The 21,788-nt window shown below is 36.9% G+C and overlaps 1 protein-coding gene and 2 pseudogenes across 1 annotated transcript; 1 reads left to right on the top strand and 2 right to left on the bottom strand.

The window, feature by feature from the left end:
- Window positions 1-601: 601 nt before the first annotated feature.
- Window positions 602-1,123, bottom strand: LOC107981597. Its single transcript, XM_016987775.1, has one exon. It carries the CDS (start codon window positions 1,121-1,123, stop codon window positions 602-604), a length of 522 nt encoding a protein of 173 aa, XP_016843264.1.
- An 8,298-nt stretch (window positions 1,124-9,421) lies between these two features.
- Window positions 9,422-10,908, bottom strand: LOC100113754 (annotated as a pseudogene).
- Window positions 10,909-18,326: 7,418 nt separating this feature from the next.
- On the top strand, window positions 18,327-21,230 carry LOC100113721 (annotated as a pseudogene).
- The last annotated feature ends 558 nt before the right edge of the window (window positions 21,231-21,788 follow it).

Here is a 21,788-nt window from a genome sequence, read left to right on the forward strand (position 1 = left end):
TTATTATTATTATTATTATTATTATTATTATTATTATTATTATTATTATTATTATTATTACTATTATTATTATTATTATTATTATTATTACTATTATTATTATTATTATTATTATTATTACTATGAAGGGGGACCACCAAGATCCCTGGCACTTAGGCTGTAAACCCATTATGTACCACCCTTCGTCATGGCATCCCCTACGCAGGTAAGCCTGCCCTTCTCCAGAAGTTCAATATGGCTCCCGCATCGAGTGCCCTAATTTCTTCATACGTGGGGAATAGCTCTCCCTAGCACTGATGTCTGAGCTGCGCAAATTTTGGGCAAACAGTCAGTACATGGGTAGGCGTTTCTTCCGCCCCCTCGCACCACTTGCATATACCCGTAGCCTCCTTCCCCATCTTCAGACCGTGGTACCTTAAGCGGATGTGCCCGGTCACTATCTGTGTCAGGAGTCGGGAGTTATTTCAGCTGCCTCCTGCGATGCACTTGGTCCAGCCAACATTGGTGTCGTGTCCCCATTACCGCTTTGGCTTGTCTGCATCCTTGAGTTCCTTGCCATTCCTTAGAATGCTCCCTCTCAACCCGCCCCGGATTTCGTCCGTTAGCAGGCACCTGTGTAGGGCTCCGGCCCGATTGGAGGGTGTTTATCTTCCAAAGCTGCAAGTCTATCTGCTATTTCGTTACCCCTGATCCCGGTATGCCCTGGGACCCAGAGAAGTCTGACCTTGTTGTTGTGAGCGGTCAGCTGATTTACAACCACTTTGCATTCCCAGACCAGTCTGGAGGTCATTCTATGAGCCATAAGTGCTCTAAGTGCCGCCAGACTGTCTGAGCAAATGGTGATAATTCTATCCCTTGCGCCGAGTTCAATGTTCCTCTGAGCGCAGGACAGTATAGCGTATATCTCGGTCTGGAAGACCGTAGCATACCGCCCCAGGGAAAAGAAAGTTCCCCTTCCATCCCTTTGGCAGTAGTACCCCGAACCAGTGCCAGTCTCTGCCCTAGAGCCATCTGTGTACCAGGCGTTCCCAGTTCCTGGTAGACTGTCCCTGCGGGCCTTCCATTCTTCTCTTGTCGGTATCACGACCCCGTATCTTCTTCCAAAGAAGAAGCGCGGGATCATCATATCAGTTTTGATGGAAAATTCCGGTAAGAGACCCACCCCACCCGGGAGCCGGGTGTTCCTCGTGCCTTGTGTCCATTGTCCGTAGTCTGTGCGCTGCCTTAGCAGCCATCCCAATGATAGTAATGGACCGCCAGCTCCGCCCTAGGCCACCAGACCAACGCGGCGTAGGCCAGACGAGGTGCCACAATATAATCCGGGGACTTAGTCGCCATGTACTGCCAAATGCCCTACGACATGTCCAGAGAGCCACCAGGAATTTATCGCACTGGGCTGTGAGATGCTTCTCCCAGGTTAACTGTTTATCCAGAACAATGCCGAGGTACTTAGATGAGTTCTTTACCTGTAGGACGACTCCAGAGAGTTTGGGCGCTCTGTAGGCATCTAACTTGTACTTGCGGGAGAAGATCACCATTTCGACTTTATCCGGGTTAACCGAGAGTCCCATCGAGCAGCACCAACTCTCCACTTTCCTTAATGCAAGCTGCATGGCATCCATGGCTGCGCCAATTTCACTTCCTTTTATCAGTATCAGGAAATCGTCCGCGTAGGCTTGAGCATAGCAGCCCCACCCATTCAGCCATTCCAGTAGCCCATTTGCCACAGGCACCAAATGGTGGGCGACACCACCTCGCCCTGCGCGCATCCCTTACTGACCTTGCCGGAGACCGTTACGGTTCCGAGATCACAGTGCTGCGTGTAAGCATGCCCTGAAGCCATTTTATTAATGATCCAGGCATCCCATGTAGTCCTGCCTCTTTGACAACTGCTTCGATAGAGGTGCAGTTAAACGCTCCCTCTATGCCTAGAAATACTCCCACCATTACCTCCCCCCTTTCCAGCTGCTCCTCATTGCGCCAAACCGCCAAGTGTAAGGCAGTCTCTCGGCTGTCAATCTATCCACCAATCTTTCTAGTGTCTTAAATCCAAAGGAGTTAAGACTTATAGCTCTATAATCCTTGACGGTGGTGTGACTTGACTTACCTGTCTTAGGAATAAACACAACCTTGGCCGTTTTCCATATTTCAGGTACATGAGCCAAAGCTACACTTGCTCTGAAGAGCTTTACTAAGGGGCCAACCAGTTCCTCCAGCCCCTCTTGAAGGAATGCCGGGTAGATTCCATCGATGCCCCGCGCCTTGAAGGGTTGAAAGTTCCTTATGGCCCACTTGACCTTTTCCGGTGTGACGACCTTCGCCGCCAGATCCCATGTCGCCCTCTGCTGTCTATTCCTACCCGAGCTCTCATCCCCCATCTCATGGGAGAGCCGAAAGCCCGGGAAGTTGGCTTCCAGAAGTAGTTTTAAACACTCCTCTTCCGAGGTTGTGTATTCTCCTGTAGGCAGTCTGATTGCTTCAAGCCATACCTCAGGATTTTTCGCGAGTATCCGGAGGAGTCTGGCCGCGTCAGAATATCTCTCGATATCCTCTCAGTAGTCCCTCCATCCTTTGATTCTTACCGCATTGATGCGGTTTTTATATAGCCTCTGGGCTTCTCTGTGAATCCGTCAATCGATACTATTGCGAGTATTCTTGGCCCTGTTAAAGGTCCTCCCCGTTTCACGTGGCAGATCCTCTAGCTCCCGGTTCCACCATGGGGTACCCCATGTTCCCTTTGGGATGGTCCAGGGGCAGCTTCTCTGGAGAGAGATGTTTACTATCTCACCTAGCTCAAATGCCCAGTGATCAAGCTCATCCGTTGTTCCAAAGCTTGGTTTGAAGGATTGAAGCTCGTTCCTAAGGTTTTTCCTAAAGAACGCCCAGTCTGTTTTCCTGGGATTCCTAAAGGCCCTTGTTTCCGAGCATCTTTCCTTCCATTCGAATTCGATGTATCTGTGGTCGGACAGTGAAGGTCCGTTAGATACCTGCCAGCTGCCCATCCGCCCCTCCATTCCAACTGTACACAGAGTTAGGTCAATCATCTCACTTCTAACCGAATTGTAGAAGGTAGGTTCTCTGCCCCTGTTCATAATACACAGACTCGTCGTTACCAAATACTGCAGCAGTGCGTCGCCCCTGCCGTTAGTATCCGAACTGACCCAAACTATGTGATGAGCATTAGCGTCGCATCCCAGTATAAGAGGAATGCTTCGCTGTCTGCAGTGTTCAACAAGATCTTGTACCTCCCTTGGTGGGGGCTCTTCCTGAAAGTCGTATGGGAAGTAGCCAGAGGCCACCACAACCTCCCTCTCAAAGTCCCCTCCTACAGGGAGTTTGATCTTTATTGCCGTGAGGTCCCTGCTGCACCGAGCCGGCAGCAGCAGAGCATCAAAACTTTTAACAAGTATGCACGCCCTGGGAACGCTGCACGTGGGGTCTCTATAGATCCGACCAGCACCCCCCAGACCCCTGATCTTCCCCGCGACTAACCAAGGTTCTTGTATTAGGCATCCATTAGGTGTTAATGAATTTAAAAATTCTGTAGGTATCGTGTTTGTCAATTTTTCATCTGCGTCACTTTGAATTCGATAATCACTATAGTATAGGTAGTGGTCTCCATCTATTCTTACAACTATACTTTCATTTATTTTTAGTATATTAGAATTTAGTAGTGACAATATCACTTTATTTTTTAATGTCGAATCATTAGGATTAATTTTATGTCCAAAATTTATGTCATTAATCACTTTCAGAAATACATTGTTTCAATATTTCTCTTATATTATTTTGAAGTTCATATTCAGTCATATTTTTGTTTTCACCTATGGCAAGTAACCAATTTTCAAATTTATTATCTGGATTTTGTAATCGTAGATTCTCACTTAAAAATTTTGACCATGAAAAACTCCTTTTCACACATGTTTCAAGGATTTTTTTTTTGTTTCTATGCCGTAATATAGGCAGGGTTTGTCTAAAGTCACCAGATGTTACAATAACTTTCCCTGCAAAAGGAAGATCATTTTTACATATATCACGAAAACATTTATCAATTGCTTCAAAAGCATGTTTTGAAACCATTGATATTTCATCCCAAATTATAATTTTTACATTTTTAATATGTTCACCATATTTTGAATTAGGACAAATATTACACGATGTTTGTTCATTAATATTTTATGGTAATTTGAAAATACTATGGCCAGTTTTACCATTAATTAATAAATTAGCAGCAATACCAGTCCGGGCTATTGTAATGAACGGAACATTCATTGAAATTAAATATTTAATCATCATGTTATGTTAATTTATAACTTTTACCACTTCCACCGAGACCATCGATAAAATAATATTTATTTCCTATACAGTTAATTGTAGCATTAATGATCAGATCATACATTTTTTTTATCGGAAGACAAAGGATTAATTTATGTTTCTAAATTTTCACCATCTTTACATACTTGTAATTCGTTATTATATTCTTCATCATCGTATAATTATTCTCAATACTAGATATATGGAAATCATTTAATCTCAACCCATGTAATAATAAAATACTTTCTATGTTTTTCAAAGCTCTTTGTTCTGCTTGAATTTTTGGTAATTTCGGGTCCATAAAGTGACATTCATATTTATCGTATAATTCTAACGAATTAATAGGTCTTTGAAATACAAGAATGTATGCAAATAATTCACACATAGATTTCGGAAACTTAAATACTGCAGCTTCTACCAAACGATTCCATTCTTCATCAGTACTAATATCACCTCTTGATATACAAGCATTTCCATTTTTATCAGTAATAATTTTATCTACAGTACGTATATCCGCAAATGATTTCGCACCACGTACATGTAATAATAAAAGTCGTGGGAAAAATGCTTCACGCTTATTTGGATTTACAAAATACATTCTACTAATGAGAGGTTTTATAAATTTTTTTCTTTTATTTAATTTTCTTGGTTTTTTTTTTATCAAAAACATAATGGTACGGAATTTCGTGATATAAATATTGCGTTGCATTTTGATCTTCTTTATTTCATTTAAAGCACGATGTCAATGTAGTATGGACATTTTTATCAATCATTTCGTTTTCTTGATAATAAACATATTGTTCCCTAAACATACTAAATCCCTCAAAACTATTTTTTAATAAATATATTAATAATGCTCAATGTCGTCATCATTGGTTTGAATAGTGAATTTGAAGAAAAGTTCAGTATAAGAGTCAGTGGCTTTGTCTACCATTACAATGCCATTTATTTGCATAATAAAAAAGCTATACAACTGAAATTTTACACAGATACTTACTATGCTAGCTAGAAAACAGGTAACCTACATGATTATGATTTAACTGTTTTCATTCATATTTTCACATCGAGGTCCATATGAATTTTTTAATTTAGCGTATCAAATTTTGCTTGTGGACAGTTACACAGAAACTACCATCTCTAGCACATTGTATTTCCGGTTTCCAGTGTATTTTTACATGAAGAAAATGATAAGTATTTTAGCTTTTTTGTCAATGCATTAATTAGAATTTTGACTTTTAACAGTTGTGAGAGATTTTGAGATCGATACCTGTTTCTCCATTTTTGCATTTTTTCTCATTCGAAAACTAACAGGTCTAGAAAGCTCATATTTTGCATATAGATTTCTTTTGTGATTGTGTTTCTAGACCTGTTAGTTTTCGAATGAGAAAAAATGCAAAAATGGAGAAACAGGTATCGATCTCAAAATCTCTCACAACTGTTAAAAGTCAAAATTCTAATTACCTAAAACCTTAACAAAAAAGCCAAAACATTTATCACTTTCTCCATGTAAAAATATGCTAGAAACCAGAAATACAATGTGCTAGAGATAGTAGTTTCTGCGTAACTGGCTATAAGTAAAAATTGACCTGCTCAATTAAAAAATTCGCATGAGCCTGGATGTGAAAATATGAACGAAAACAGTTAAATCAGAATCATCTAGGCTACATATTTCTAGGTAACATATCTAATAGCCATTTTACAATTCTTTATTACTACTTCAAATAGGGTTAGGGTGCCACTTTTCAATACACATGTTGTAATACTACACACTCTTGGTAATGATTAATTTTTACTAAAATTTCTTGCTAGTTATATTACATACATTTTATCTGTTATCAAGGTTTCCACATTTCATTTTAAACAACTCAAACATTTCTACCAGGGTTATGAGTTATGACTGTTTTGAGGATTATGAATTTAAAGCGCGGTTCTGATCTCGTTGCCTAGGCAACCAACCAGTAATCAATCAGAATCACGTATTAAATGCTTCACAACAAAGGCCATCATTTTTTAAAGAGAGGATATATATATATATACATATGTATATGTGTGTGTTATACCTATCTTATAAGCCATTTAAACCTTAGTATTGGTGAAAGTAAGCGTTCGATCCGGACTACGACCACCAAAAATTTCATATCACTAAGCTAAATTATTTAAATACATGTTTGCTTATAGAAATAAATTGCGTCACTTGGATTATCGCCAAAAAAATCATAAAACTTGATTTTATAAATTATTTTAATGTTTGCTACCTCTGTGGTTTTTTTAGGAATGCTCCAAGCAATTTATAAGCTTTGCCACAGGCTTTGAATATGAATTTTAATCATTTTAGCACAAAATTATGGATATCTTCACTTTTAGCCAAAGATACAGGGTCTCTGCCATTCTGGAACCCATACAGGAACTTTTGCACTATAAAAACCGCTGTCAATTCTTTGGCACGTAGCTTCCTTCAACATTATGTATCGCTTTAATATCTGAATTGCTTTGACTTCATATATAATTCTATAAAGTTTTTGTACTTTTTCGTATAATGAATAAAATTATTACGAAACAATTATATATACATAATCAATTATAATTCTCTCTTTTTTCTCACATAGCTATAATTGTTGATATTATATTATTATATATAGTTGATGGCATGTCTTCGGCATGAAAAGAAAATTTGTCAACTATTTATTTATTATTAAATTTCTTATTCATTTATTGTATCTATTGAGCTTCAAGTATTTTTCTACTGTGCAATCACACTATTATAAATAGGCTTACATACTGCCATCTGACGAAAGATATACGTGGGTGCCTTACTCTATAATTCGCGAAAGATATAGTAGGAGATTATATTCGCGGAAGATATAGTAGGAGATTATCAGTGTGGATTTCGGTGCAACTGATCGACGAGCGATCAAATGTTTACCATAAGACAGTTGTTAGAGAAAAAGTGGAAATTTTGCGAAACCATACACCAACTATTTATAGATTTTATAAAAGCGTATGATTCTATAAGCGAAGCAAAATGTATCAAATTCTAGTACTTCTCGGTGTACCAAAAAAACTCGTGAGATTGATTCAAATATGTCTGAACGGAAGCACGGGAAAGGTCCTAGTAGGCGGTAATGTATCAGAACCTTTCACGACACGCGATGGTTTAAAACAAGGGGATGGGCTCTCTACGGAGCTGTTCAACTTATCGTTAGAGTATATCGTTAGAAATGTGAAGGAGAATTCCTCGAATTAGTTACGACCGTTAAATTCGCACTTGTGTATAAGTGTGTATGACATAGACGACTACTGTTTACAGGTATTAGGATCATGTGACAACACGCGAATAATTGCGTAGTGAGCGAAGCGTCGGCTAGCCAGTCTGACACCGACCAAGCTAGAGAGTTAGATGGTGGAAATTTTCGGAAACCCGTGTTGCGATAAAGTTAAGGTGTAGATTGCCGCTGTCCTAGACATCTTGTCACGCTATATTAGTCTAATAAAGAAAACTCTTATTTATTATTCTTAACATCCCCTGTATTATTTACTCAGCTACTGTAATTTCCTCAATAAGAAAAATGCAGGTTAGCCAGCTAGGCGCAACGCTTAATAGAACAACGCAGATACTAGGCTACGCATATGATTTGGATATACTGGGGGATTATAAGGAAACGGTAGCAAGAAACACGGAAATCCTCATAAACGCGGCGGAGTATACAGGGTTAGAAGTGAGTGAATCAAAAACAAAGTACATGATTGTGGATAAACTAGGCATCTGCAGAGGGGAGGAAGATCTCAGAGTTGGGAATTTTACTTTTGAAAAGGTTAGCGAATTCAGGTATCTGGGTACGACCATAAATGATAGAAACGAGATTAATGTCGAAATAAATAAGAGACTCCATTCGGGTAATGCTTGCTTCTACGCCGTGAGTAATTTACTTAAGTTGAGGCTATTGTCTAAAAACGTTAAAATAAGAATATACAGGACAATAATACTGCCGGTGGTTCTGTACGGGTGCGAAACGTGGGCTCTCACTAAGCAGGCGGACAACCATTTTAGGGTATTTGAAAATAAAGTCTTGCGAAAAATATACGGGCCGAAGAAAGATGAGGAAACCGGGGAATGGAGGAGACTACACAATGATGAGTTACACAATCTGCACTCGTCACCAAATATTAACAGAATAATAAAATCACGCAGATTGGGATGGGCAGGGCACGTAGCGAAAATGGGAGACGACCGTACGGCAGCGCGTGTCATGAAGGGCAGGCCGATGGTAACGCGACCTCTAGGTAGACCTTGACGCTGATGGGCGGACAACGTAAAAGCGGATCTAGTAGAAATAGGACGGGTGGGTGTCGATCGGAGGGGTGCATCTTGGGTGGGATTGACACAAAACAGGGCAGCGTGGAAGGCTTGCGTAGATGAGGCGATGAACTTTCGAGTTTCAAATGCCATTTAAAAAAAAAAAATACTCCATGAAATAACTTAAAATTAAGGTTTCATAAACAGCCCAAAGAAAGGGATCAAGGTGCTATATAATGCTAACTAAATCCAAAATTTTAAATTGATTATTGCCTTTTTACTCCAGTTATCGCGTCACATAGAAAAACGACTTTTTTCAGTTTTTGATGTTTTTCTCAGGATCTGTCCCATAAAATAACTTAAAATTTAAATAGAATATAGTCGTAATAACTTTCAATAATCATGTTTTTTTTAAGATTCAACATTTAGTTTTCAAGTTAAAACTATTTTTAAAAATTGCGCTTTATGGTGTATAATAATAGAACAAAGAATGATAATATAAATTTCCTGCGGTACAAAGATAGGTAATTTTATTCTCTTTCAGGTACATATTAAGCAATTTACTTTTATAATTTTTTTCAATAACTTTATTAGAAAAAACTATAATATCAAAACTAAAAAATCACTATAAAAAAACGCGAACACAAAATATAAAAACGGACTTTTTTCCACAACGTTCTAGTAAAAACAAAAAAAATGAGACTTGATGGGTTGAAATTCACTGAGTAGACGTTGAGATACAGGCGTCTACACACGCGCGCCCACACACACACACACATCCGTGCGGACATTTTCCAAAAACACCATTTTCGACTAATGATGCATCAAAACACACTTCCCACATGCTTTTACACAAACTCCAAAAATTACTATTACAAGGCCTCTTTTGATCTGGTTTGCAGCTATGTAATTTGACAAATCCTTCCTTCTAACGTATTTAGCCACTAAAGACATACCATCTTTAAACAAATTATTAATTTTTTTCGCTTGTCTCTCAGTCTTTTCAATAAATGACTTAATGTCTGAAGTAAGGTCAATATTTAGATTTTCGGCTTTTCTGAATTTCAAGCCTATAAGCCACATACAACCGTGTGCGTCTGCTTCAGGCTTTAGCGATGGGAATGACTTTGGATTAATGTGGGCAAATGTAATGTTCGGATTCCTGTCAAATGATCCTATTAAATGTCGTATCTTCGAGTCAATAAATCCTGACCATTCTAGTTGAGCATCTTCAGTTAAACTACTTGCTGACAAAATTACAAAATGTTTGTATTTGTCGAAGAAATTTGGTGGTTCGAAAAGTTTGTCCACGAAGCTTTACCCATGGCTATATCTTTTGTAATGGCTAACCCAGTCTTTATTGCCTCCTCCATTATTGTCCTCGTAGAAATGGTTACATTAACAGTCGAATTCTGCTGAGGGTAAGCAGGTGTAATGATTGGCATAAGGTGATAAGGTGGCCTGTCTGAAGCATTCACCCGAGGATCCCACACTTGCAAGCCTAAATTAACTTTTTTAACAGATTTTAGTAGCACTGGTCTTGGCCACTCCCATATTGAGAAGATCAGGAAGAATTTCTCTATTAAAGTTGCTGGGGCAGCATTTGGATACAGCTGACACGTTCGTGCGACTAATATTGCCCACGAAACGACACCCAAATAACCTAAAACGTTACTGTAAATTCCGTTATTTTTTGCCCACAATTTGATGGCCTTCAAAGTAGTAAGCCTGAAGTTTTCTAAATTCAGCACTGATTGCAGTATTTCTTTCGTCACTCGACAACCATTTAGACTTCTGACACACTTCTAATCCAAGTATTTTAACAGCATGTCGTCCGTAAAATTACTTTTACTTCTTTTTGTGATTTTAACAACTCAAAAAACGATGAGAAAAATTCTTTTCTATTTATATATCTCGGTACGACACACAAGGCATCGATATCTGCTCCTTTATAATGAACTCCTAGTTGATAAGATCCAAATGTACAGACCTTACCTTTGATTTGATCTAGGAAATGAGAAGGGAAATTGTTTCCCGCACATGCGTTATAAACCCATTGCTGTAATAAAGCATCAAGTTTGCTAATCACATCTGTTCTGTGCTTCATTTCTTCCTGTGAATCAAGAACTTGGTGCAGTTTTAGAGCTTCCTCAAGTTCATTTGTTTCTACGGAGATCACTAGGAGTTGGCCCATCCAAGCTGATAGCTGAGGTAAGGCCGACATTTTTGCGTTTTTCCGTATGCGACTGCAGCGGCTCTGTACGGCTCCTGATCGAATAATTTGCTCGAGGTTTCCACATATTAATGATTACGTACAATATTTTTAACTAAACGGATGATAGAAAGCTACTCACAAGTGTAGTTGCTCTGCTGACACTCCCGTTCTAACTGAGTCACTTGATCCTTTGCGCCTGGCGCTTGGGTTAGGTTCCCCCACCCTACGGCTACTTAAAGCGCTCCCTGTCGGCAGCGTCGTCTACCCAGTGGCGGCACCTGTCGGTAGCGTCGTTAAACCAATGCGGCGAATAAGTCTCCACGAAGGGAAACTAGTGCTATTTTGCAATAAACAAATAATCACTTGTTTCAACCAAAGAAAAATTGTATTACAATTTTTAGGTATTTTCGAATTGAAATTATTCTTGTACATTATCTTTTGAAATGCATATTTTTTTTAGCAAATGATCATTAAACTTCATTACTTTATGGAAAAAAGCTCACAGTTTGAGCACTAGAACACTTTTTCTCAAAAGTTTAGTGATTTGTCATTCGAAAAATATGCACTCTAGAAAAAAAAACCACTGCCAATTCTTTGGTACGTAGCTTCCTCCAAAAAAATGTATAGTTCCAGTAGATAAAATATTGTTCAAATACACAGTATATCGATGATTTTCAAAAATACTTTTAATCTTAATACTTTTACCGAAGGAGCACCTGTCACGATATCAAATCATATAATTGTCATTAAAAATTTAAACCTTTATATTTGAAATACCATAGGGTTCTCATACCCCCATAAAATCATGAATTTTCTTAAAACATTCTGAACCTTAGTTAGCGAGTTATAAGGTTTAATAGAAATAGTAATTTTCAGTTGAAAATTACTAATATTACATAAAATATCCGTTTTGTTTTAGTTTTTGAAATAGTTTGACATTTATACAGAAAATAGATATTATCGTTTTTATTGACATATTTTTTTTCAAAACTGTCACCCTATATACCGTATGCAAACAACCGCAGGCGCCCTTCACTCTCACTCGTGCTCAATCATCATTTGAGTCTGAAAAAACCAATTCGCTCCTTGTTGTGCACCATGCTTATTATAATCAGGGCATCGATAGCGCTCTTTTTAGCCTGCCTAAAAAAGCAGAATTTTCAAATAAATTTCGAAAATTTTTTAAATTTGTAAAATTCTAAAGATTCGCTCCTAGGGAAAAAGCATTTTCGCCTTAAGATATATGTATATATGTGTGTTTGGGTGTGTTTATATGTACATATACACAAAAAGACTGAAAAGGCCATTCGCCCATGCTTGAAAAACTCGACTTTTGCTCCACTTTTTCGTAGGGGAAAAGCGCGTTTTCAATGCACGTGTTATAAAAACACTAATTTTGAATTTATTGTACAAATCATATCATCAAAAAGAAGCAAATATATTCTTCGGAAAATGTCCATAAAATAAACAGAATCATGAAAAAAATCCCGGATTCAGAATCAGAAAATATATTATATGCATGTCTGTTTGAACTCAAAATAATGTATGTACGTTTTCTAAATTCTGGAAAAAACCTTCCGGGCCATATTAGCCGGGAAAAACCGTAGCATCGGAACCTAACAGCTGTAATGAATATTAATTATGCGGGCGTTAATCCGACGCTGCTCCAGGTAGTAAAGATTATCCGTCGCTGCAGGGGTCCTAAATTCGGTGTAAGCGTCATTAGCCCCCTCTACCTCTCGGGGCACATATCTGACGCTTGGATTAGGTCGTTCCTAAGGGTCGGAGACTGCGTACGGTCATTGGTATTTTTTTTTTCGGTAGTATAATTCACTAAACTCAACGCTATAGCGCTCTGGTCTTGATTTTTTATTAAAAGCTTCATTCTCAAAGTTATAGAGAACAGAAAAACAGTGTTTTTAGCTCTGACATCCCCTTAATTAATTTAAATTATTTGTAAGTGTTCAAAGATTTTTCTAGAAAAATTTACGCTCATTTGAACTCATTTTAAAACGATAGAAATGTACGTACGCATGGAATTTTAATCATTTTAGCACAAAATTATGGATATCTTCACTTTTTACTCGAAGATACAGGGTCTCTGCCATTCTGGGACCCATACAGGAACTTTTGCACTATAAAAACCGCTGCCAATTCTTCGGCACGTAGCTTTTATTTTTATGTCCCCTAGTAGATAAGACAGGTAACTGTGAACAGACAGTCCACTTGTAGACGACATGGTAAGATCCCACTTCATAGACACCAGAAAATGTTACGAGTGAAGAGTGTAACGAAAAGTGATGGACCCCGAGTTTGAACCGAGATCCTCTGGCTTATAAGGCAGACGTTCTGTCGTCGCGCCATAGCCGCCACCGCATTGCACACTTCTACTCGCTCTCTTATAGTAATTTGACACCCGTGACGTGTATCCACACGTGACACGTCTAGGACCCAGGAGGATCGACGCCCCCTTCGATGCAACGCGCGCAGCACTGCAGAATTCTTCTATTATCGGCACGTGTCGCTCGGATCCTCGTGATAACTTGTTGAAATTTGAAGTTGAAATTTTGAGAAAAGATAGATCTTCTGCTTACCTCGGCTAAGTTCTTTTTGCAGCTTATAAAACCGATTACTTTAAAAGGTATTATGATTCAAATTCTTTGTCTCTCACCCTGTGTACCCTCTGTAACTGAAAATTACTATTTTTGTTAAACTTTATAACTCTCTAACTTAAGTTCAGAATGTTTTGAAAAAATTCATGATTTTATGAGGTTATGAGGACCCTATGGTATTTAAAATATTGAGGTTTAAATTTTTTCATAAAAATTATATGATTTGATATTGTGGCGGGTGCTCCCCCAGTAAAATAATTAAGATTGAAAGTATTTTAACAATTATTAATATACTGTATATTAGAATAATTCAGTCAAAAAACGACTACAATTAGTCCCTATTTTTAAGTTAAAAATACTTGAAAATTAGACATGTGTGCTGGTAAAAAATATGGTATACTCTATGAGGGAGGAGCCCTTCTGCTTCCTTCTGTGTTTGCAATTCTAGACCTCATTTGCAGGAATAAAGTAGTTTTTGTAAGACATGAACGATTTTCGCGTTTTTTTTTTTGACCTAAAATTAGGGACAAAAGTAGTCGTTTTCCGACCAGCAGGCGCAAAAGTACTTTTTTGATACAGTGGGCGTAATATGCACTTTTATGCTCGCTTCTTGTGCGTTCTATCGCATTTTCCTCTCCCTGTATCAAAAAATAACGTTCGATACATGTGCGGAAAGTTGATTCTGCACTCGTGAGATTGTGCGACAAACCTCCCACTCGTGTAGAATCAACTTTAGCGCACTTGTATCGAAGTATACTTTTGCGCCCGCTAATTTCGAGGAGCGGACGCAAAAGTACTTTTTGTTGGCTGCCGACTTTTTTTGCCTGTTAATGAAATTTTGATAAAAACTGTAAATTTTGAGTTTGTGAGGGTTTTCAAAATTTTGAAAATTTTTGAAATAATAAAAATTTTAAGGATTTTAATAAATATTGATACTTGTGTTAATTAATGAAAATATTAATAAACAATAATACTTATATTTTTAAATATTCATGGCTGTATAGTGGCCGTGTAAAAAACAGCCAATTTACTCTTGCTTTATAGCCATGAAAAACGTGAAAATCCATACACGCGTCACAAAAACTATAGTGTGTACCAAGGGCTGAGCGGAATTTTTTACCTCGCGTAGTTTAACTTCACACTTTAACTTTAAAAACCACTTTTGAATATTTTTCAGCGTTTTTTAATTTTTTTTTTTTAAAACTTGTTTTCTAATTTTCATCCCTAAAATAAAGGATGACTACCAAGTGGTTGTACCTATAGAACCCTGCAAAATTAGCGCACACCATCTTAAGGGGGACACCACTTTTGAAATTAAAATCAAAATTTTTCATTAAAAATTTATATAAGTAATATGCTTATAAAACTTTTTCTATGAAATTTAAATCAAATCCCCTTATTCATACCATAACTAATGTACTTTTAAACAATATCCTAGAGTTTGAGCTCATTTGAGCCATTCGTTCCTTTGGAATCTTACGGTAAGTGAATTATGGACTCCCTACTATACGTAGGTATTATAGAGGTATATAGAAGGTCTAAAACCATCAAAATAAAGGTAATTATGTCTAAGAATAGTAATAAAAATTTGGTTCATTTATATAAGTATTTCTAAATTTTTAATGAAAAATTTTGATTTTAATTTCAAAGGTGGTGTGCCCCCTTAAAGTGTGATAGAATCTTGTCTCAAGATTCGATCGCGCTAGAAAATAATAAAAGTGCAGGTTAAGAACAGCACGCAAAAAGAGCCTTACCCTTAATGGCACATGTGAGCAGACACCCACGCTAGAACACTATCAATTCCTGCTGAATCGAATACTTTCAAGTCGTCTAGGATGGCTGGTTATTAACTCGAGAGCAGAAATGTTTCGTTTTTAAACTAGCTCCGAGATATCTGGTTCTTGATCCTCGAAAAATGAATCTGGTTCCATAAAGATTTTCTCGACTAGCTGCTTTTTGAAGCGATTTTTTGGACTGGCTGCTTTTTAAAGCGCTTTCTGTAGTAGTTACTTTCTGACGCGCTGCCTGGACTAGCTGCTTTCCGAAGCACTTTTTGGACTAGCTGCTTTCCGAAGCGCTTTCTGGACTAGCTGCTTTCCAAGACCATTTTCTGGAGTATGTAGCTGCTTTCCGAAACGGTAAAGAAAAATTTTGAACGCGCACTTTTTTAATGCATTGATAATAGTTAGATCTTAAGATGATATTTAAGTTTTTGTATATTGTATAGGGTTTAAAATTGATTTGCATTTTACCTAGATAATGTTTGTTGTATCATATAATATACTGTGAAAATTTTATAAAAAACAAACAGTTATTCTTACTGCTATACAACATCTAGACGTAGTTCTAGTCGTAATGGTTTTCTCCAACTGTTTTTTATTAGTTTCTTGTAAACTAATTTATATAAATCAATAAACGAATTCAAATCCATATGAAGAAAATCATAGAAATCTTGTTGAGAAAATAGAAAAGGAGAGTTTAAAAATGCTCCATAACACTCCGTTAAAGTTGGATGCAAATATGGTTTTATCCACCATCATCTAATCCTTCTCTTGCTCAAGTCTTCCAGTAAAATAAATATAATATTTGTGCCAATAAAGTGCATGCAACTATACGCATTTTTCGATTTTTCTCATATGTTCGGTGATGCGCTAGACCTTAAGCAGACGAAATTTGTTTTAACAACATCACTATATCTGTCTAGTAATTGCAAATTATTTAGATAGGCAATTTAATCGATATTCCTATTGGTACAGAACGGAACACGGGAACAACGGAAAGAACGCAGAAATCTCATTAAGATTTTGAATTGAAATAGGTACTACATGATAATGTCTTAATAATAGTATATTTCGATACAAGTGCGCAAAAGTTGATTCTACGCGAGTGTGAGGTTTGTCGCCCGAGCGAAGCGAGGGTGACAATCACACGAGTGTAGAATCAATCTCCGCACGCGTGTCGAACATTATTTTTCGACACAGGGGGCGAAAAATGCGCTTTAGCGCACACTTTATTAAAAAAATAATTTCAGAACATACAAAATTTGCAATGTTTTATTGTCATCACGTCAGGTAATTGCATATAAAATTAAATTTATAAAATATGCTGCTTCCATAGAGAAAGTTTCAACTATGATGGAAGATCATCGCACATTAAGTCTATATTTATTACTTTGCAGATATTTTTATTTGCTACTTACTGTATTATAAAAAAAAGTATTAACATCTACAAAAATTAAAATATTCTGAAGATCTTGATACAACTCATTTTCTGAACTTGAAGCATTTGTCGATATTGTTGTACCAGCAACAATTACTTTTGCTAAAATATCTTAAAATTCAGAAGTTATCTTCCTTTTTTATAATACTTGATATACCCTGGTAGAAATGTAAGCCAACCCTTTGCCAATTGGAGTGCGTTGGCCAACAATTTCACAAACGGTTGGGTAAAAATGTACCTTATTTCGACATTTATTTATCAGGTTCATTAACTTATAAAAATGTAAATATGTTATATGACTTCAAAATTTTTTAAATTTTCTAAAATTAACATATTTTAAAAAATTTTTTAAAACATAATTTTAAAAAGTTTCCAACCTTTTGTTAACGGTGCGCTTATATCGACGACAATCGTTAGCTTACGGGGTTGCCCGATAATTAGTAACCAAGTCATTTTGGTTGGATTACTTTCTACCAGGGTAGTAACCATTTTTTTCTTTTTATTCCTTGTTGGTGTACTTTTAAATGCTTTTCTTGGTTTCCCAGGTATCTTTAACGGTGTTAGCATCATATAATACTTAAAAGATCAATGTCTTAATCTTCATTTGACGTAATTTTTTACATATTGATAAATTCAATAGAGATGTTACTCATTGAATTTATCAATATGTAAATCAGTTGATATACCCTGGTAGAAATTGGCCGATTTAAAATGGTGAAAAAACTAAGAATTTGGTAGTTTTCTTTGTCAGTTCTTGTTACAAGATGTAACGCTTTTTATCCTAGTTCTTTGGCAGTTCTTAGATCGAGCTGTTTTTGAAAAGTAATGCCCAAGATAGTTGGTCAAATGATAACGTTTACTTGGCTCGGTTGGCTAAGGCGCGCGGCTATCCTTGTGCAGGGCTCGGGTTCGAGTCCCCGGTCGCTCGAAATTTTTCGGATAATTTTTCGCATGCAAATCAGTATTCCATATACTTTTATTTAAAAAAACTCGAATACAAGCCTTGGTCTTGGGCGCTGTCATCCAGATCGGACGGGTGGGTGCCTATCACCATTATACAGCGCGTCCTCAGGTCGCGGATGAAGGAACAGCCCCTGAGAAAGAGGTTAGCTGCGATTAAATTGAATAATAATGTATCAGAACCCTTCACGATATGCGATTGTTTAAAACAAGGGGATGGACTCTCTACGGTGCTATTCAACTTAACGTTAGAGTATGTCGTTAGAAAAATGCAGGTTAGCCAGCTGGGCGCAACGCTTAATGGAACAACGCAGCTACTAGGCTACGCAGATGATTTGGATATGCTGGGGGATTGTAGGGAAACGGTAGCAAGAAACGCGGAAATTCTCATAAAAGTGGCGGAGTATACAGGGTTAGAAGTGAGTGAATCAAAAACAAAGTACATCATTGTGGATAAACTAGGCATTTGCAGAGGGGAGGGAGATCTCAGAGTTGGGAATTTTACTTTTGAAAAGGTTAGAGAATTCAGGTATCTGGGTACGACCATAAATGATAGAAACGAGATTAATGTCGAAATAAATAAGAGATTCCATTCGGGTAATGCTTGCTTCTACGCCGTGAGTAATTTACTTAAGTCGAGGCTGTTGTCTAAAAATGTTAAAATAAGAAAATACAGGACAATAATACTGCCGGTGGTTCTGTACGGGTGCGAATGCGGGTGAGAAGACTACACAATGATGAATTACACAATCTGTACTTGTCACCAAATATTAACAGAATAATAAAATCACGCAGTTTGGGATGGGCAGGGCACGTAGCGAGAATAGGAGACGACCGTATGGCAGCGCGTGTCATGAAGGGCAAGCCGATGGTAACGCGACCTCTAGGTAGACCTAGACGCAGATGGGAGGACAACGTAAAAGCGGATCTAGTAGAAATAGGACGGGTGGGTGTCGATCGGAGGGGTGCATCTTGGGTGGGGTTGACTCAAGACAGGGCAGCGTGGAAGGCTTGCGTAGATGAGGCGATAAACTTTTGAGTTGCCAAATGCCACTTGATAAAAAAAATAGGGTTCTCATAACCCCATAAAATCATGAATTTTCTTAAAACATTCTGAACTTCCATTAGCGAGTTATAAGGTTTAACAGAAATAGTAATTTTAAGTTGAAAATTACTAAAATTACATAAAATATCCGTTTTTTTTTTGCTTAAAAACGAGTCATCGAAATATGGTATTTAAAATATTAAGGTTTAATTTTTTTAATGAAATTATATGATTTGATATTGTGACAGGCGCTTCTTCGGTAAAATCATTATGATTAAAAGTATTTTGAAAATAATCAATATACTGTATATTTGAACAATATTTTATCTACTAAAACTATAAATTTTGTTGGACAATAAAAATATTTAAAAATAAAAAAATTGAAACCTTGATATATTAAGAATCATAGAGGTTTGAAAGCTGCACAATGAACTTAGCCAAAACAAATATAATATCTACTTCTTCCCAAAATCTCAAGTGCAATAAAGCCTTTTTACGACCGTAATCGGGGCACAAAAAAACTCATTTTTTTCAGTTTTCGATTTATTATCGAAAAAATAAGTAGTGAAATCACTTGAAATTTTAATGAGATATAGTTTGACACATGACCCACCAAAACGATTTTTTTCGTAAGGTTACGATGTTTAGTTTCAGAGATATGAATTTTTAAAGAAAAATCACCTTTGTCATATTATCTGCCGAACAATGCCGCCAATCCCGAGGACCAAACGAGAAGAAGTAGATAATTTTATTCACTTTTAAATGCATTTTAGCTAGATTGTTTGTAACAATAAAATGATTGAGAAAAATGCAAACTGGTGTTTTTCAAAAATCAAAAAATAGCTATAAAAAAAAATAATTGAGAAAACAAAAAATAACTTTTTTTTCTAAATTCAGAATTTAAAAATAGATATGCATGTCAAATTTTATTGATATTGACGGAGTAGTTCTACAAATATTACGGTATACATACACACACACAGACACACATCGATACGAATATTTTCTAAAAACACTTGATTTGAACTTATAACACACCAAAAAGTATTTTCTAGAAGTTCTGACGAAACTTAAAATTTTACTATTACAAAGCTTTCTCTAGGAGGAAACAATATGCATTTCAAAAGATAATGTGCAAGAATAATTTCAATTCGAAAACACCTAAAAATCGTAATACAATTTTTCTTGGGTTGAAACAAGTGATTATTTGTTTATTGCAAAATAGCACTAGTTCGTTAGCACGAGTTGTTAAAATCGCAAAAAGAAGTAAAAGATTTGAGAGCTATAGAAGAAGCATTCGTACTGTCATTAAGATGAATTTCGATGGTATTGAGATTGATATGCTCTTTGCCCACTTACAAGGAACCAAACTTCCAGATCCAATGGATTTTACGGACGACATGTTGTTAAAATACTTGGATCAGAAGTGTGTCAGAAGTCTAAATGGTTGTCGAGTGACGAAAGAAATACTGCAATCAGTGTCGAATTTAGAAAACTTCAGGCTTACTACTTTGAAGGCCATCAAATTGCGGGCAAAAAATAACGGAATATACAGTAACGTTTTAGGTTATTTGGGTGTCGTTTCGTGGGCAATATTAGTCGCACGAACGTGTCAGCTGTATCCAAATGCTGCCCCAGCAACTTTAATAGAGAAATTCTTCCTGATCTTCTCAATATGGGAGTGGCCAAGACCAGTGCTACTAAAATCTGTTAAAAAAGTTAATTTAGGCTTGCAAGTGTGGGATCCTCGGGTGAATGCTTCAGACAGGCCACCTTATCACCTTATGCCAATCATTACACCTGCTTACCCTCAGCAGAATTCGACTTTTAATGTAACCATTTCTACGAGGACAATAATGGAGGAGGCAATAAAGACTGTGTTAGCCATTACAAAAGATATAGCCATGGGTAAAGCTTCGTGGGACAAACTTTTCGAACCATCAAATTTCTTCGACGAATAAAAACATTTTGTAATTTTGTCAGCAAGTAGTTTAACTAACAAGATGCTCAATAGAATGGTCAGGATTTATTGAATCGAAGATACGACATTTAATAGGATCATTTGACAGGAATCCGAACATTACATTTGCCCACATTAATCCAAAGTCATTCCCACCGCTAAAGCCTGAAGAAGACGAACACGGTTGTATGTGGCTTATAGGCTTGACATTCAGAAAAGCCGAAAAACTGAGTATTGACCTAACTTCAGACATTAAGTCATTTATTAAAACGACTGAGGGACAAGTAAAAAAATCAATAATTTGTTTAAAGATGGTATGTCTCAAGAGGCTAAATACGTTAGAAGGAAGAATTTGTCAAATTATATCGCTGCAAACCAGATCAAAAGAGGAAGGAAAACATCGAGCAGTACTCAGCAAAATTAAATGACGGTGAGGAAGAGTTCAGATGAGAGTCTGGAAAGTAATAATAAAAAACGCAAAGTTCAAAATAGTAAGCAGCAACATCAACAGCCACAGTCAATTCCAATCTCCAGCAACTCAGGGTTTGGTAATAGAGGAGTATAAGCCAAATTCAACGCCTGCTAAGACTTGTCGCGCTATCACCTGTATAAAAGTATATTTGTAATTATTATATATGTAGTTCCAATAGATAAAATATTTTTCAAATATACAGCATATAAGTGCTAATTTAAAATATTTTCAATGGTAATTATTTTACTATAATAGCAATTTTCTCAGCAAGACTATGGTGATGAAAAGATTCAGATGTAGAACGTCGCGGAGCAGAGCAGATGGTATCTATATATACGTCTCGTTTGTTGCGTCTGCCGTTCGCGTTATGCTCCAGCTGATACCGTGCGTACGTACATTTCTATCGTTTTAATATGAGTTTAAAAGAGCGTAAATTTTTCTGGAAAAATCTTTGAACACTTACAAAATAATTTAAATTAATTAAGGGGATGTCGGAGCTAAAAACACTGTTTTTCTGTTTCCTATAACTTTCAGAATGAAGCTTTTAATGCAGTGGCGGCCGTGACGCGACGACAGAGCGTCTGCCTTGCAAGCTAGAGGATCTCGGTTCAAGTCCGGGGTTCGTTACTTCTTGTTGCACTTGTAAAAAATGGACGGATGGGTAAAAAAAATACGTGTATTATGAGAGCAATAATAT

Source organism: Nasonia vitripennis, chromosome 4 (genome assembly GCF_009193385.2).
Source record: "Nasonia vitripennis strain AsymCx chromosome 4, Nvit_psr_1.1, whole genome shotgun sequence".
NCBI lineage: Eukaryota > Metazoa > Arthropoda > Insecta > Hymenoptera > Pteromalidae > Nasonia > Nasonia vitripennis.

Excerpts from the sequence above, each read along its gene's own strand:
- LOC107981597 (XM_016987775.1), bottom strand. The coding sequence starts at position 1,123 with ATGATCCCGCGCTTCTTCTTTGGAAGAAGATACGGGGTCGTGATACCG.